This window comes from Piliocolobus tephrosceles, chromosome 8 (genome assembly GCF_002776525.5).
Source record: "Piliocolobus tephrosceles isolate RC106 chromosome 8, ASM277652v3, whole genome shotgun sequence".
Lineage (NCBI taxonomy): Eukaryota > Metazoa > Chordata > Mammalia > Primates > Cercopithecidae > Piliocolobus > Piliocolobus tephrosceles.
The window spans coordinates 93947232-93966934 of record NC_045441.1 but is presented as its reverse complement, the minus strand read 5'-3'; the positions used below and the strand labels follow the sequence as shown (position 1 = coordinate 93966934).

The 19703-nt window shown below is 37.5% G+C and overlaps 1 protein-coding gene across 1 annotated transcript in view; it reads right to left on the bottom strand.

Moving 5' to 3' along the window:
- MAGI2 (membrane associated guanylate kinase, WW and PDZ domain containing 2) overlaps positions 1–19703 on the bottom strand; it is a 1516313-nt gene that overhangs the window by 507722 nt on the left and 988888 nt on the right. Inside the window, exon 4 of the mRNA XM_026448702.1 lies at positions 16824–17039. Within this exon, the coding sequence (XP_026304487.1) occupies positions 16824–17039 (216 nt within the window). The remainder of the gene's footprint in view (positions 1–16823; positions 17040–19703) is intronic.

Here is a 19703-nt window from a genome sequence, read left to right as displayed (position 1 = left end):
GGCCAATTTTTCCCCCCTCTGCATCAATCTAGGAGAGCAATATTAAAGTATCTATTAGAAATTAGAAAACATAAGAACACTTTACAAGTTTTCACTGTGTTGCCCTTAAAAAGGAAATTAAGAATATAATATGGCCCTTAATGATATAGTCTCCTAGCTGATTCCTTATATAGATTTGAGCTTTGTAAATTTTGTAGGATAAAAGCAGCAAAAATAGGTACCACTGCTATCTTCAGATTCTCTTTTCTGTGGCATGTTTCAACATGTAATTATGCATACTGCAGTATGTACATGGAACATACAAAACGTCATGCTGCACTGAAAAGTTCAAATGCAAGATCATTCTCTGAACATATTCAGTTATTCACTATTCAGTTAATCAATATTTATTATGCACTCAACCGGTGCCAGGCACTGAGGACAGAAGAGTGAACAAGAGATACATTGATCCTTTCTCTCATGGAACTCCAAATGTGCTAAGATGTGTAGTCTTTATACAGCAATTTTAAGTGTTATGAGTGCTTCCTAAGGAATCTTATGTATATGGGATTTTCTGTATGTATAGTCATATAATCTCATATAAAGAGTCAGGGAAAACCTCTTTTTCAATATTCTATGACATCTGAGGGTTCTTTCAGAAGAAGGTAAAGGAGAAATAAAATATGAGGGCTGGATTAGGTGAGGCCCTATCAGGCATGCTCAGGATTTGGAAGTGTGTCCTGAGAGCAAAGATACTGCTATGTTCTACTGAAGTAGATGACAAAATTAGATTTTCATTTCCCACAAATATCTCCTTAACTATTCCGGGGATTTGAGGATGGCAAGAATAGATGTTCATAGAGCAGTGGAAAGTTATTTTTGTGCTCTCAAAAAGTAATGATGGTGGCATGGAGATGGAAATAAGTGGATGAAAAAACATTTAGAGGATAGATTTTATAACCTGACATGGTGGGTGGCAAGGCTATTCACTGAGATTGGAAACAGGGAAGGGGGCGCAGGATTCTGTGGGGTAGGGGCAGTCTATACATATGGTTTTGGGCACACTGAGTTAGAGGTTCATGGAGATGTCAAGTCAGAGAGTTCTTAGCTGGAAAAAAAATAAACGTGAAAGACAACAGCATATGGCTAGATGGTACTACAATTTTAGCCACGAGTAAATGAAATTGCCAAGAGACAGTGTGAGAAGTGGAAACAAGAATCTGGATCAGCTGTCTGAGGAACTTCAACATTTAAGTCACTGAAAGAACGGACTGGTAAAAGGAGAAGAGGAAAGGGCAGCCATGGAAGCAATGAGAAAATTAAAAAACCTTCATGTTGCAAAAGTCAAGCAAAGGGTGTTGAAGACAAGACACTTCACTGTGGCGAAAGCTTCTGCACAGTCCAGCAAGACAAGGACATAAAATCTATAGAACCGAATGATGTGCAGATCACTGGTGACACTGGCTGCCAGCTATGGCAGCCTTTACATTGGAGTGGCTGGTGAAACCAGATTGGAACAGGTCAAAAAAATGAATGAAAAGAAAATATAGAATTATCCTGATAGAGCAATCATTCAAGAAGCTTGGCTATGAACAAATGAACTTTCCTTCCACTGTGTAATACCATTAACTTCTCAAGAGAAATGTAGGCCATCTTTTAAAAAAGGATCTAGTCTTTGGAGAAGTCTATAATCATATTTGTTGATGCATCAGAGATTACTGGGCAAAGTTCTCCCAGTTTATCTAATTCATCTGCTTATTCATCCATGTCTTTATTCTTAATTCTCAAGCATTACAGTAGCAAACATGAATTTAATATCTATAGTGTGTAAGATACTTGACAAGACCTTAATGGGGGAGAGTATAGACCTTCTTATCAGGTTACTGTGAACTAAGCTGAGAGGAAAGCAGTAAGTAGGACCCACCTCTCCCATCTTAACAAAATAAGACAAAAAAAATGAGTAAGGCAAATAAAGATCCATAACATTCCCACATTCACTGTTCACAAAGGCTCATCTAGGGATGAGGTTTAATATGAGAATCAAGGGCTTCTGGCAAAACCCAGAGGACTAATTTATTCATTGGCAATGTGGAACCAGGGCAGGGCTTCCATGTAGAGGTAGAATATGTTCCCAGAAGGGCAAGGTAGAATGTTTAGAGGAAAAAAAAGGGGAACTGAGCCAAGAAGGTCCAGGTTCGTCTTCCAAGTTGTATCACCAAGATAAATCCCTGCACCTCTTCTGGGCAGAGTGAGTAAAGGAGATGGTGGAATGCAAATTCAGTACTCTCCTAGACATTCAAGGCAACACGGAGGGGGATGGGTGGAGAAGATGTGTCTCCTCCAACTCTGAGCAACTATATAGAGTACTACGATAATGATTTGTTAAGTGATACTCAATGACATAAAATAACTGAATAAAATTTTCTAGGAAGACAGTGTAGCAATTAGAAACAAGAGTACCTAAAGCAGTTGTCTGAGGAACTCCAATATTTGTCAGTGAGAGGAGGAACTGGTCTTACATTTCCTGCATTATTAGAAATATTTATTTAGTGCCTACTAACCATCAGACACTAAGCTACGCAGTGTACAGTCAAGGAGAATGTGGTCCAAATGATATGTAATATTTTTCTAGGGCTTCCATAATTAAACACCACAAACTGAGTGGCTTCAATAATAGATATTTATTGTCTTACATTCGGGAGACTGAAGTCCTATATCAAGGCGTTGACAGGGTCAGCTCCCTCTGGAGGCACTATGGAAGGATCTATTTCAGGCTTCTCTCTTAGGTTCTGGTAGCTTTTTGGCCTATGGCAGCATAATTGCAGGCTTCACATGGTATTTTCCCTGTGTGCACATCTGGGTTCCAATTTCTTCTTTTTATAAGGACACCAGTCATACTGGATGAAGGGTCTACCCCTACTTCAGGATGACCACATCCTAACTAATTACATCTGCAACAGTCGTATTTCCAAATAAAGTCACCATCTGAGTTACTGGGGGTTTGGAATTCAACATATGAATTTGGGGGTGGGGGACACAATTCAACTCATAAAATGGTGTACTAGATCAGTTCATTTTGTAATCCACTGAACCAATATTTAACATCTCAAGGACTGCCAATTAGTGTTTCATGCTATATCATATTTGTTTCCCTGATTAATATGAAAAATAGAAATAAACTTTGTTGCATTTCAGATAATGACGATTTCTTTCTTCTGCATTGGCTTAAATTTTTTAAAAATGACATATATTGGACGTTGTGTAAGTAGTTAATAAATTACCCGTTAAGAACAGAACAAACTAATAATGGGAGGGAAATAACCAGATCTTACATGCCAACCAAGCTTGCCTGTGTCAGCTACTCCTGCAAGCATTCCTAGTCCCACGCAGTGTGATGAGAAATAAGTGCATGTAAGCATGTCCTCGCACACATCATATATATGTCAGATCTGAGGTTTGAGAATCCCCAGACTATTTAAATTCTGACTAGGGAGAAGGAGCCAAATAACCCATGTACGTTTTACCTTTTTTGTAGTGGTGTGAAGCTATATCTGATTAGGAAGTGACTAAGTAAAATTGTTTTTTTTGACTTCTAAGATGCATTTCTCAGTATGCTTTTATTGTTAAATTGAAAAATAGTCTTTTTTGGATGTGTAAAATATAATTTTTCCTTATTTACTGCTAAAATGAACAGACCTTATCAAACACTGACATTTTTTGTGCATTCCCCGTTGCGTTTCTGCGTCTCTTAGATGTCTTTCAAACCAGAACAAGAATTTTTTTTCACTGACAATAAAAACAAAGAACATTTCAGTAAAGAAGAAACACATCTTCTTAAAGAATGCTAAGGATGAAAAAATTGTCTATAGAACTAGGACTGTTAAATAGAATTCCTAGAAATTCTATAGAAACATTGAGGCACAAAACAGACATTTATAACATACAGTCTTATAAACAGTGATCTACAAAAACATATTTTATTAATACCTACACTTTAACTGTTGTGAAGAATTAAGACATTTAATTCCTTTCATCTTGCCTGCCCTGAGGGTTTTGTTGAATTCAGTAAATATAATTTTCTCCTTTCCATAAGAAATTCAGAAGGGCTCAAATATCTGTACATAGTGCAGGGACTGAAAGCATTCAATTGGGAGAGAGTAAATGTATGTATTTGTGCCTTTAGTTCAGTTCTTATAAATTCTATGGTTCTGGTCCAGTCTAAGGTTTTGATATTACCAAAATATGCATAGTAGCCATTCCGTCTGCTTTCATGTTTATTGCCCTGCCAGTATCTAACACGTTGCCTCTCAGGTATAAGACCAGTGATAAATTAGAATGTCATGGTTTTGAATGTCCCCATCCAGTTTCATTAAAGAATAACCAGAAGCCAAGATAAAACTATTTCAAGAATAATAATACATATTTTACATCTCATCCATATTTTCATTTGGCACGGTCTATGTATACAGTTAACACGCAATTTTCTGTAACTGCCGCCTTTTGAAATGAGGGAAAATAATTGAAGGATTTGTTTTTAAGGTAGATAGATAAATCTATTTCTTTAAACCATCATAAAATTTGAATTTCCAAAATTTATTTTACCCTGTGATTTATATTTATAATGGCTATGTGACAACTTTTAAGAAATCCAATAATTTTTTCTCCTTGTCTTCATGTTATTTCTTTGGAAGCAAGCATGGCTGGAAAACATTTAAGCTGAGAGAAAAAAAGGATCAGGGAACATATTTGTAGTTCATAAAGAGAATAAGAATAATTTGAAATGCAAAGATTTTTTATGTTTCTTTTAGAAATTCCCCGATAACAACAGTCTCCATAAGCAGCGGCAGAACGTAATGTTTAAGGCTGGTGCCAGTCCACCTAGGCTTGAATCTGTCCTTTAAAGTGGGATGTTGAACAAGTTATTTAATCGCTCTGTGGATACTTCCATTTTCTTAACTGTACAATGGGGATAATGAAGTTACCTACCTGCAAGGATTAGATGAGACTTATCTACAAAGTGCTTAGAGTAGTAAACTGCTAGAATATAGTAGGTGTTCGGTAAATGTTACATATTATTACCACTGAATTCTATTATTTATAATACTAAATAGAGTAGTTAAATTGGTCAAGAAATTCAAATGATTTCTGCCTACAGAAACAAAAGGTATGGTCAATTTTCCATAATTTTTAGATTAGAGGTTTTCAAAAAGTAATGCAAATGTCAGAGAAGGATTATACATAAAGGTAGTATTTCTTCTTTAAAAGGTGTTTGCATCAATTGAGCTTTTCTTCCTCAATAGAGACATGTAATGGGGTTAAGTAAATTAAAGGAGGAGAAGCAATCCTCAGAAACCATGCATTCTTTTCCGAGTTCACTATTATATTCTCTAGAGCTCTGCATTTGCTTTTGTTGGGCACCAGGGGCTGCTACTGAGCTACAAACTTGGCATCACTTTGGCACCTTTGAGAGCACTGATTTAAAGCAGAATCAGAAACACAGCTCCCCAATTTTATATTGGTCCAAAGCTTGGTCTTCTCATATACCCCGGGGGCAACTTTGGCTTTCTAGTCTGCTTATAACTGACTCCTTCTCACTCTGGTTTCTACTCATTTGTGGTAGTGGCCACTGTGTCGGATGTGGTGGGGCTTAAAGATTTCTCCATGCTTTTGTGCAAACCCAACAATCCCATTAAAAAGTGTGTTTGTTATATTGATCTAAGGTTTTATTGGATTGTGGTGGGAAGACTGCTTGCTTCACTGCTGGAATCTGGCTTAGAGTTTGAACCACAGGCTCTTGTAAATGAATCAACACTTCAGGGTTGATATTTGGACAAAAGAAAAATATCATCGTGTTGATTTTTATGTATGAGAAATTATGATTATTTTATTTCTAATATATAATTTGTAAACTTATATAATTGATTTTTCATCCTGGCTGTACTATAGATTATATTCTGTAATGAAAAGTGGAGGACACATTTCAGTGTCTTCAGAAAGGGAGCAGTCATGCATTCTACATGGCCAGTTGATCAAAAGAAGTTAAGATTGTCAATTATTGTGCAAGAATGCTCTTATCAGTTTTCTTACTTTTCCTAAACCTTCTAAAATGAGAACAATTCTAATATGGGTGCTAAAATATTTGTACATTGTATAGTGACTTTTTGCATATATATATATATAGAGAGAGAGAGAGAGAGAGAGACATAGTGAAACACACATGGTACAAAATCCAGAAGTACAATGGAGGAAAACAGTGAAAAGCAAGCTTTCCTCCTGCTGCTACTCTCAGGGCTCTAGCCATCAAGTTGGCAATAATAATTATCTTTGTGATCCTTCAGAGATTTTTCTATGCAATCTGATTATTGACTATTAGTCAGTTTTTGACTCTTCAGTGCTCTGAAGTAGTTCTAAGTGCTAAAAAAAAAATTCATTATAATTAATATATCAGATATGAGTATAAAGAAGGGGTGGTCCTTAAACAGTGTGGCAAATATATCTATACCATATTTTTGCAGATGTAAACAAATGCTTCCCTTTATTATTTGAGGCCAGGGAGAAAACATAAGTCTAGAAGCAGATATTAGAATTAGGGAAAGTTAGTGGTTAACTATGCTTCTGATTTTTGGGATGATACATCAATCCAGAAGGCAGAAATCCCCAATCCTGTGAAGAAATGATTTATATATGTATTTTTTTAGAATTTATTTTAGTTTTGAGACAGAGTCTTGCTCCATCGCCCAGGCTGGAGTGCAGTGGCGCGATCTCAGCTCACTGCAACCTCTGCCTCCCGGGTTCAAGCGATTCTCTTCCCTCAGCCTCCCAAGTAGCATGGGACTACCACGATGGGCTGATTTTTGTATTTTTAGTAGTGACAGAGTTTGCCATGTTGGCCAGACTGGTCTTGAACTCCTCACCTTGTGATCCACCCGCCTCAGCCTCCCAATATATATGTAATATTTATAAGCAAATTAATTACATCTCTTCTATTCAGGGGTCTAGCCGGGGATATGTGAATTACTGATAATGCATATTTCATGCCTCAAAATTATTTTTCTTCTATATCTAAAACCCACAATTAGTTATAAATTGTTGGAAGTAATAAAAGAACATATGGAAAATTATGAAAATAGAAAATTCAAAGTCTGTGGGTCGAAGGTGATAAGGAAAAATATTTCCTAAGATATAAAAACTAAATTGAAAAGAATCACAGAAAGATTAGTAGAGGAAATTATTTTAGATTAGCAGGGGAGAAGAAAGTATCTAAAGATATTTATCATAAAGAAATAAGGCCCCCAAATCCTTAACAAACTTTGGGGTGAAAAAACTGACACAAATGTTGACACATTTTAAAAAACCACAGCAAGGTATGAAATAAAGAACACGCACATACAACACTTCTTAGAGCTTGCCTTCAATTTTTTTTTTTTTTTTTTTAAATCAGGAGCATAGTATTATATAAAACATGAGGCCACTTTCTAAAGTTCCAGGAAATTCAAAGGAGATAAAAGAGAAAATTAGGAAGACTTTAAATTTGATCTTGATAATTCAAGAGCTATTCTTTGGGGCGAAATTGGAGTCAAAGTATTTTCGGATGAGAACAAAAAGTCAAAGAGGGGTAAAAACATCAGAATACTGTTCCCAGTGATAGAGTCACGTAGAAGGAATGGGTGCTCGGAGAGACCTTATGCCCTCTTCAGAGAGAAAGGCCAGTCCTCAGCCAGAAATAACTAGAGCCATCACTGACAATAAAGTAGCTGGGATTTTGCACCAATAATCATAATCACTTTCCTGAAGGGAACTATAAGAAACACAGGGACACAGGTGAAAATCACACCTACAGAGAATACATGATTGTGATTAGAAAAAAGCTTAGATTCTAAGAATGGCTGGAGAAACTGAAGAAACTTAAACATTTTCACAATTCCTTGGGCTTTCTGTAATCGCCGGAGAAACCTGAGGTGCTATGCCGGTTGTTCTCGTTCCGCCTTCCCCACTCATGGATCAAATCTCCCTCACATACAAATTACGTAAACCTGCAGAGTAGTAGAGAAACACCCTCTCCAGAGGTTGAGTGCATGCAATGCTGAATCCGTTTAAGAGATGAAGAGGGCCGGGCGCAGTGGCTCACGTCTGTAATCCCAGCACTTTGGTTGGGAGGCTGAGGCGGGTGGATCAGCTGAGGTCAGGGATTCGAGATCAGCCTGTCCAACATGGTGAAACCCCATCTCTACTAAAAATACAAAATTAGCTGTGCTTGGTGGCACATGCCTGTAATCCCAGCTACTTGGGAGACTGAGGCAGGAGAATTGCTTGAACCCAGGAGGCAGAGGTTGAAGTGAGCTGAGATCATGTCATTGCACTCTAGCCTGGACAACAAGAGTGAAACTCTGTCTCAAAAAAAAAAAAAAAAAAAAAAAGGACTAAAGAGGTTCACAACCATTACTTTCAGTTTAACCAAAACGTGACTGTGCCTTGATTTAAAATGACACTCCTAAAACCAGTCATGATTTCCCTTATTAAAATGGTATGTTTTGTTTACAATCACTATTATAATAATTTGATTAATATTAATAGTAATATTATTACCATAATTATAAAATTATAATATTAATAGTAATATTGTAATTACAATCACCACAAACTCTAAAGTGATATTATTACTTTTTAATTACACCTAGATAATCAGAACATTTTAAAATTAGTGCAGTTATAACTTTCAAATAATTCTTTCAAGAAAAGATGGAAAGGCCGTCATTTATGGATGGAATATCTAATTTTAGAAGGCTAATTTAAATTAGCCCCAGAAATTTACCCATTCAATGGAGAGATAAAACCCAGTACTCTGGGAACAAGATCATAAAATTAAGCCCTTCTCACCCTGCTCAAAAAAGATAAATATCTGGGTAGATACACAAATCGCAGTCTCTGTGAACCCACACAAAAATAAGCAGGGCATAGGCATTGGGGTGGTTTCAGAGTGGGGCATTATTCGCAGGAAAACAGTGAGATTCACTAGGGAGGACATAATTCTTCTGACAGTGACAGGGTCTCATTCACGGAACCAGGACTGATGGTGCATGCACAGTCAGCGTGCCAAGCAGCACAGGACCTGGATGCGGGTCCCTAATGGTGAACTGAGATCATTGCCGAGGACACTCGGTGATCACATAAGGGACACTCTGTTTGCTCTCTGGGAGACGCAGTTCATTTGCACTAATTGCAGGCTTGGGGCCTGGAGAAGGCAGCTCTGTGTACACATACTGTATTCTCTTTGTTGGCGAAGGTAGCTCTCATGGGGCCCTGTTCCTCCTGGCATTGTGTGTGTGTGTGTGTGTGTGTGTGTGTGTGTATGTGTGTGTATATGTGTGTATTAACAGAGAGATTTAAATGCTTTTAAAATATATGTGCATTTCTAATTCTTTGCACTAGGCTTACTAATAGCTCATGAGGGGAAGCTACAAGATAATAGTGAATTACTTTCCAGAAAAGTTTAGCAGATAACTCATGAAATAAAAGAAATCCAAGAAAGCTTAACCTAATTACTCTGGTTTGCAGGATCTTGCTTTCCTGAAGGAGAGTTCAATCATTTAAAAAATCCAGTCGACTTATCTATTTATCATCTATCTATCTTTGGTATTGCCAAAGCTAGGGAGGCCGGCTAATTCTCATCTCTGAGAGTATGTATTTTAAAATGCACTTCTGTATACTTTTTTTTAGTTATACAACTTTTGAAGGAATATAGGATCAGGGATATATCCTTCAAACTTAGGAAACACTGCATATTGAATATACTGAATAGTGTAAAATGAGCATGAAAGGAATGTAATCATGTTGATACTGTAAAACTGACATCCTCTAGAGATTAGACAAGATTGACTAAAAAAATAGATTTACCATACTTGAAATATTTAAAGATATACGCTAATTGCTGAACAGGCAAACAGAAAAGTAAAAGAAGTCCTTGTTTGGCCAGGCGCGGCGGCTGACGCCTGTAATCCCAGCACTTTGGGAGGCCGAGGCAGACAGATCACCTGAGGTCAGGAGTTCAAGACCAGCATGACCAACATGGAGAAACCCCATCTCTACAAAAAATACAAAATTAGCTGGGCATGATGGCGGGCGCCTGTAATCCCAGCTACTTGGGTGGCAGAGGCAGGAGAATCACTTGAACCCAGGAGGCAGAGATTTCAGTGAACCGAGATCACACCATTGGACTCCAGCCTGGGCAACAAGAGTGAAACTCTGTCTCAAAAAAAAAAAAAAAAAAAAAAGTCCTTGTTCTAATAATGTTTACAATACACATATATATGGGGATACCAGACATGCACATTATGAAAAGTTTTCAACAAGTACCAGGCTAATACCTTCCAAATACATGAAAAGTGCAAATTGTATTACTGTCATTCAGAGATGATCAGTTTTTACTCTTCACTGTGAAAAGTCAACAAGGGATTCCCAGGAAATAAGAAACATTTTTAATGGATTTTGAATACAGAAAGAGAATTCAAATGTGGGAATGGCCTGACCACACAGGTGAAAATGTTTGGAGTGTGTCGTGTGGATGAGAGAAGGGAGTATGTATGGGATTAATGGGAGCCAATGCTAACAGAGATATTCTAGTCAAATGTAGGAGGACCTGAGTTGCTGCCTGAGGAATTTGAACCGATGGAAACAGAAGCTCATTCGAGTTTTGAGGACAGTTGCATGACCTGTTTTTGTTGTTGTTGTTTCCTGAGATAGGGTCTCACTCTGTTACCCAGGCTGGAGTGCAGAGGAACAATCATGGCTCCTTGCAGCCTTGACCTTCCTGGGCTCAAGTGATCCTCCCACCTAAGCCTCCCAAGTAGCTGGGACTACAGGTGTGTGCCACCATATCTGGCTAATTTTTATATTTTTTGTAGACATAGGGTTTTGTCATGTTGCCCAGGCTCATCTTGAATTCCTGACCTCATCTACCCGCCTCAGCCCCACAAAGTGCTGGGATTACAAGTGTGAGTCATCGTGCCCTGCCATGACCTAGTTCTGGTTCAGGAATTTTTACCTATGGTGGAAAAAAAGGTAATTGGATCGGGAAGGATCCTCAAGGCATACAGATCAGTTAGGGAACTACAGTCCACACATGAGTTAATAAGGCAGTGCTCTAGGATGGTGCAGTGATATTTCGAAGGAAAGGATAGGAGTCAAAGGCCCTTTTGTGCCTAATAAACAATACCAAGACCGGGGAAAAGAAACATAAAGATAATTCTGAGGTATATGGGTGAAATGTAGAATTAGAGAAATCAGGTAAAGGGCTTCGTGAATTGGTTTGCTTGTTCGTTCTGTGGCAAAGAGTTTAAGTGAAACGTATTGCATTTAAGTTACAGAAGTAATGCTTAGGTGATGCTGTCCAGTGGGCAGTAGTTAGAAATATACCTTAAACACAGGAGAGCAGTGAAGGATGCAGATAAATCTATAGAATTTGAAGCCATGGGGCTGATATCAACTCTAAGAAAATAAACAGAAAGATGAAAATATCTAAATATAGGTGACGTTAATGTTAAGGTTTCCAGGGGATATAAATTTTAAATATCGGTTCAAAAACAATCTGTAAGCTGATGTAAGGATGCACCATACTTGTCTTTAAATCTAACACCACTGCTGTGAGTCTAGTAAAAGACAAATACAATGGAATACAATGTAGACTAAATCCTCTAAGCTGCAGGATTGCCATTTACTTTGGGGAGGTCAGAAGTCCCTTTGTCCTTGGCATGGTTAACAGCTCCGGGAAATGTGTTGGAGAGCGGATGAGTTCAGGTATTACTAGATCCAAATCTCAACTCTGCCAGTAAATAAACTTTTACTTTAGTTAAGGACTTTAAACAAAATTTCAGTATCTCATTCATAAAATAAGTATAGAATTATTACGGGACTAGAGTTAATATATGTATTACATGCCCAGTCCATTGTTTGTATCCGTTAGAGGAGAGTGGTCATTATTAATTTTTATTTTTCTAATTTTTTTATTATTGACAAGGATAAAACTATATATCTAAGGATAGAATTGTATTGATTTCCATTACCAAGGCAATATACGGCAGAGAGATGTTTCTGTCCTGACACTGAAAAATCATTGTATGGTTTTCCTAGGTGCCATGGGCTAACTCTATGTGTCTGGTGTAATTTTGAGCAGAAGGAAAGAACACTCAGTAAAATAAACATTCACATGTCATGTGAATTTTGATAACACTGATAATGTTAGCAGAACTGGATAACTTATATATCTAAAGGTGGTCACTGACTTTATATAGATAAGGTCTGGGAGAAAGAAAACTGCAGTTTAAGTATGATCTCTAGTTCAAAGGAGAAAAGATGAAAAAAAATAGGTATCAGATATAAACCGAGGAATCACAACCTTTATTTACTTAAAGTTTTGGTTAAGTATATATGAAGCCAAATACTGGTAGATTTGATGCTTATATATGCACAGAATTTTAAAAACTAGGAATTTTTTATACCCACAGAGGGACGTAAGTTCATTGTACATGATTTCAAGAAATAAAAGCAATATGAAATTTTTGGTAACTAGAAATTTATAATACCACTTTGAAAGATATACAGGTGAAATAGTGGTTATATGTCTATATATCACTAAGAAATATATTTACGCTTGTATTTTGTTATATAAGACTCAGGATAGCATGGCAGCCAGACATATGTGTTGTGGACCAAGATTTCCTATATATGAACTCCAGTTACTAGCCAAAGTATCTCAGTTTCCTAATCTGTAAAGTAGTACCTAGTTAATGGAACAGTTAAGATAGTTAAATGAACTAATACCTATAATGAGGTTAGGCTGCTCCTACCACGTGGTAAGCATTCAAAAGAATGGAACTATTTCATTACTTATTACTATTGTCAAAATTCCTTTGTAATGGAATCATATTACCTCAATATGCTTTTTATATTCTCCAAATGTACCTTGTTGATTACAATATTTATGCTCTGAATTGAAGTCTGATAAATTATTACTATAGTTAGTTGATATAGGACAGTATTAACTAAAATTTAAGTGACATGTTTTTCTCTTCTTTTTTTGTTTGTTTGAGATAAGGTCTCACTCTGTTGCCCAGGCTGAAGTGCAGTGGCACTATCATGGCTCATTGCAACCTTGACCTCCTTGGGCTCAGGCAATTCTCCCACCTCAGCCTCCCAAGAACCTGGGACTACAGGTATGTGCCACCATGCCTGGCTAATTTTTGTGTGTGTGTGTTTTGCAGACATGGGGTTTTGCCATGGTGCCCAGGCTGGTCTCAAACTCCTATGAAATTGATCCACCTGCCTCGACCTCCAAAAGTGCTGGAATTATAGGCATGAGCCTCCACACCTGGCCAGGAACATGTTTCTCAGTCTTCTTTGAAATCTCCTGTATCTGTTGTATGTGAAGAATGTGAAGAATGCGAAGGCAGGGCAGAGACACTGTGCTAAAAAAGAAAACCAATGTGATGAGGTTCAAAAGGTGAAGAGTTGGAAAATGTGTATCAGAGGAGGTCAAAGAAATTCCTAAAGTCTCTACTCAATAAACATAAAGAATAACAAAGACATTTCAAAGACCGGGATTGTCAAAGGACTTCTAATAATGGATGATGGGCCATATTGTGGTTTAAGACTGTTCTGCTCATTTTTGAACAGTGGGTGAAGGGCTGCCCGATTTGTATATCTCTCGTCTCCCCATAACAGGAAAGAAAAGCACGGTATAAGGGCCACTTGTCCAGCAGGCTTATTTACAGAGCCACTGTTGGCAGCATCCACTGACTGTCTTGAAAACCTAGAGTTGGCTAACAGTTATTCTCTACTATCATCACGCTGAGGAATCCAGAGACAGTCATACGGCTAGGGTTGATCAAGAAGAGTTCAGTTTTATCCAGTTTCTCTGGGGGTGATGAAGACCTCTTAACCATAAAAGCACATCATCTTTATGCTTAAGGTATGAATAGAAGGAAATTTTGCTTTCTAGATTGAGTAAGCCCCATAATTTTTTTAATTTATTTATTTATTTTTTTTATTATACTTTAAGTTCTAGGGTACATGTGCATAACGTGCAGGTTTGTTACATATGTATACATGTGCCATGTTGGTGTGCTGCACCCATCAACTCGTCAGCACCCAGCAATTCATCATTTATATCAGGTATAACTCCCCAATGCAATCCCTCCCCCCTCCCCCCTCCCCATGATAGGCCCCATTGTGTGATGTTCCCCTTCCCGAGTCCAAGTGAACTCATTGTTCAGTTCCCACCTATGAGTGAGAACATGCGGTGTTTGGTTTTCTCTTCTTGTGATAGTTTGCTAAGAATGATGGTTTCCAGCTGCATCCATGTCCCTACAAAGGACGCAAACTCATCCTTTTTTATGGCTGCATAGTATTCCATGGTGTATATGTGCCACATTTTCTTAATCCAGTCTGTCACTGATGGACATTTGGGTTGATTCCAAGTCTTTGCTATTGTGAATAGTGCCGCAATAAACATACGTGTGCATGTGTCTTTGTAGTAGCATAATTTATAATCCTTTGGGTATATACCCAGTAGTGGGATGGCTGGGTCATATGGTACATCTAGTTCTAGATCCTTGAGGAATTGCCATACTCTTTTCCATAATGGTTGAACTAGTTTACAATCCCACCAACAGTGTAAAAGTGTTCCTATTTCTCCACATACTCTCCAACACCTGTTGTTTCCTGATTTTTTAATGATTGCCATTCTAACTGGTGTGAGATGGTATCTCATTGTGGTTTTGATTTGCATTTCTCTGATGGCGAGTGATGATGAGCATTTTTTCATGTGTCTGTTGGCTGTATGAATGCCCCATAATTAAACAAGTTTCTAGTTTAAAAGTCTGTGGATCAAGAATGCTTCATTTTATTTGCCCTACACAGATAAGAAATGAAATAGGGATCAGTGATCCTGGTTTAGCAGGAATATACTTCTTACACTTTTAACCACAAGATGTTAAACAGTAAGAAATTTTGCAAATGTTATCTGACCCCAGCTTCTGCTTCTTTTTTGGTTACTGCTTCAACCCAGCTGAGTTGTTCAGCTTCTCACATCAAAGATCAGCTAAGAAAACTATGTACTATCGATTTAATTCAAATGTAATTACATAATTAAAAGCAAATATTTTGACACAGATACTTCAGAATCAAAAAAGAGGAAGGTATCTAATTGGTTGAAAATTGCCACATCATTTCATAGGAGACAAGTTACATTACTTATAGTGATTTTTAGCATTTGTATCTAGAAATCAATGATGCTAGAGTCAGTGGATATATGTTAACTCACATATATTAATGGAGGAGGTTGCCCTCCTCTGAGTAATCAAGATAAAAGCATCTTAGGTTTTCTACCATGATTAGCACAGATTCAATTTTTGATCTCCTTATGTTCATCTTATGCTCAATGAAGAACACTTTTATAGGCATTTTGAAAAAGGATGATAAAAAGTAAGCTTATGAAGTTTTTCCTTGATAAAAGTAACAGCATGAAAATTCAAATACTGTGTTAGTATTTGAGTACAATAAACATGAAAATATAGATATCAAAGTGGTAGTAAGAAATATCTTAAGAATAATATGTATGAAAGGTACACATGCTAACAGTTTTTTAAAAGCTTTAAACATGGACCTCAGATTTTTTCAATGCCCGCTGCTATGCTATCATTAAAAAATAAAAAATAAAATGAAATTTTGGTAACTTACTCCAACAGGCTACCAAAATGCCATAGTTTTGTTGTTGTTTTGGTAATATTTATGAATAATTTTATTTTAAAAATCTATTTCTGATACTGTATTAATAAGAATAAGAAAAATGCAAATCCATACCTTGCACAAGCACATTTTATATTTGTGTCTAATTCTTTTGAGACAGAGTCTTGCTCTGTTGCCCAGGCTGGAGTACAGTGGCATGATGTGGGCTCACCGCAAGCTCTGCCTCCCAGATTCACGCCATTCTCCTGCCTCAGCCTCCCGAGTAGCTGGGATTAGAGACGCCTGTCACCACGCCTGGCTAATATTTTTGTATTTTTAGTAGAGACAGGATTTCACCTTGTTAGCGAGGATGTTCTCGACCTCCTGACTTTGTGATCTGCCTACCTTGGCCTCCCAAGGTGCTGGGATTACAGGCACGAGCCACTGCCCCAGACCTATTTGTGTCTAATTCTTTACATATGTGGTATAATGATCATAAATCAAAGGCACAGCTATTATTTTCCTTGTTCAAGGGTAGTGGCTTCACATTGTTAATGTATAAAGATATATTTTTCATGTTTCCAGATCAGGTGGTAAGGAAAAAGAAACAAATATATGGGCATTCTGTAGTTGTAGCAATTTTGAAAATTGTATTCATCGAAGTTGTAAACTAAATCACATGACATAACCTCTACTGACAGAACTGCAAGCATAGCAAGACTTCTAAGAAGATTTTCTCTAATATTAACAAAGACCTCAAAACTTTACACAACCATATATAAGACTCGTAATATCTTACAGAGGTTTTGATCATTCACTATACTGCTACTAATATTATATAATTGAAATAAAAAATTGAAGTAGTTGAAAGAATATGACAAAAATTTTTTTAGCATATTCTTTCAACTACTTTAATACCATGTCCTTTCCATTTGATATCATAACCTTCTCTCTTTGAAGATAATTATAATAATTTACATGTGAACACATAGATGTAAGAAATACATATGTGTGTGTATATACATATCTTACTATGTATCTGTATATGTATCTATGTGTACATATATATATCTTAGATCTAAAACAGTAGATTTATGAGCCCATAAAAAATGTAAATGACTAACCTGGTGTTACTACTACTCCATTTCCATTGACCACAGGCCTCTCTTCCTCTTCCTCCTCAGGAGGCTCTATACTGGCTTTCTCCATGTTGCTCACTGATTTATTCCTCTTCCTTTTTCCTTCAGCACTTGGAGTGGCTCCTGGAAGTATCTGGTCTGTTACATTTAACAATAATGGTGCTGGTTCTGCTGGCGGCTTTGGGGTACCGTAGTAATTGTCTGCAAACAATACCAAAGCATTCTTGGAGTTAAATATTTCTTCTGTGTACATAATTTGTGAAGAATGGAAATTATATTAACACATATTTATCCTATTTTATATGTACATACATAGACACATACATATATATATATGGTTTTCTAGCTCTATCTATGTGTCTCTCTATATACATATTTGTTCCTTCTGTTGTATTGGAATTTAATGCTTAGACATATAGATCGATCTTCATTCTCATCTTTGTGCCAAACCAAAATATAGTCTTATGTGTTATTCCCAAGTGGTATGTAGTTAATTTTAAAATTATCCAAATTTTTATAACCAGACTGGATTATAACCTTTAAAAAAAATAAGTATGTTAAGAGTACAGGTAATTTTTTTGTAGCGGGGACATCTCACACTATTCTGGAAAGGGAAAGCACATTCTACTATTCTGTAGCTTTCAAAGGATTATGGCTATTTCCTTGATGTGCACAGCATCCTGCCTAGACCTGTATCCCTGTGCCAGTCTAGTGGTTCCCATGGCTGCTGACAGTGGGCCTGCTGCTCTACTCACTCTTCAGATTACCACAGCTTTTTTTTTTTTTTTTTTTTTTTTTTTGCCCACAGCTCCATTATCTGAGCTATGGAATCATCTGTTTCACTCATCCATCTGCAGCACTTTTTTGAAAAGAGAATCATTCTTATTTATTCCCATATTAAAACCTAGCATATAATAATCATGGAATAAATGTTTATTAAGTGGCCATCTTTATTATTTCATTTTATTGAGACAGAGTCTCACTCTGTTGCCCAGATTGAAGGGCAATGGTACAATCTTGGCTCACTGATACCTCCGCCTCTTAGATTCGAGCAATTCTCGTACCTCAGCCTCCCGAGTAGCTCAGACTACAGGCATGCACCACCATGTCTGGCTGATTTTTGTATTTTTAGTAGAGATGGGGTTTTGCCATTTTGCCCAGGCTGATCTCAAACTCCTGACCTCAAGTGATCCACCTGCCTCGGACCCCCAAAGTGCTGGGATTACAGGCATGAGCCACTGCACCCAGCTGTGAACATCTTTGTATGTTCAAGATAAAACACTTTATTTAAAATATCCTAAAATTTTGATTGGTAAAGAATAGAGGGAGTGTTTTTTTGAAATCAATCTTACAGCACCAACCTCGAACCTGTATCAGTGTTTTCAGTTAATTGAGTAATTTATGCACTTACTTGCTCATTCATTCAGTAAAATCTTTATTGGTACTAAGTTATGCACCCAGGCACTCCTGTATGTTTGATAGAAAAAAGATGAATACAATACAATCCTTGTCTTCCAAGATGCTCAACAGTCTAGTAAGGGAGACCAAATTTGATGTCAAACAGAAAAGCATTATAACAGGAAATAGGAGTAAGCACTGCAATGGAGGAGATATACATAAGGAAGGAAGCACACTTCATTGTCTGCAAAGGCCACTAAACACATTTGGGAAAAAGGTGTGCTGTGAAAGGAACAATCATTAACCAGAAGACATAGAATTTAGACTTGGCTTTTCTATATAACTAAAAGCAAGTTACTTAACCTCTGTAAGGCTCAATTTCTTCATCTATAAGCGTGGAAGAGCAATAATTGTTCTAATCACCCGTGTTCTGGGCTGTAAAAAACCACAACCTACTCAAGTTAAATGTGATAGAGATGTGCTATATAAATATATAAGATGGCTACTTGAGGGATATATTCGTCTGTTCTCTTGCTGCTATAAAGAATAGCAGGAGACTGGGTAATTTAGAAAGAAAAGAGGTTTAATTGACTCACATTTTCACAAGGCTGTGGAGACCTCAGGAAACGTACAATCATGGCAAAAGGAGAAGCAAGCCCCTTCTTCACAACGCAGCAGGAGGGACAATGAACACAGGAGGAACTACCAAATACTTATGAAACTATCAGATCTCGTGAGAACTCACTCACTATAGTGAGAACAGGATGGCAGAAACTGCCCCCATGATTCAATTACCTCTACCTGGTCTCTCTCTTGACATGTGGGGATTATGGGGATTACAATTCAAGATGAGATTTTTGGTGGGGACACAGCCAAGCCATGTGAAGAAGAAAGGCCGACAAACCATGAGAAAAAATGCAGAAAAAAAGGTGTCTACTCCAGACACTTATGTTGCCTTTGATAGCCCTGAAATCTCCAGATGGTTCTACTGCCAAAGGGACAATGCACAGTGCAAACTGCCTCCATGAGAATGGGCTCCAAACTGTCCTCAGTTGCTCTGATTTGCTCATTTTTAGGGAAAATCCCAGGCAGGATCATCTCATTGGCTGAGCCTCCATCACATGAGAGCACTTGGGCTGCCAAGGAAGTGGAAGAGATGTGCGAGACTCTCCTTTGATTTCAGTAGAGGGACTGGGAGGTACAACCCTACTGAGAGGTGAAGGGGGCTGGGCTTCTGGGATGGGTGGGGACTTGAAGAACTTTTCTAACTAAAGGACTGTAAATGCACCAATCAGCACTCTGTGTCTAGCTAAAGGTTTGTAAACGCACCAATCAGCACTCTGTAAAAACGGACCAATCAACACTCTGTAAAAAGGACCAATCAGTACTCTGTAAAATGGACCAATCAGCTCTCTGTAAAATGAAACAATCAGCAGGATGGGGAGGGGGGGCAAACAAGGGAATAAA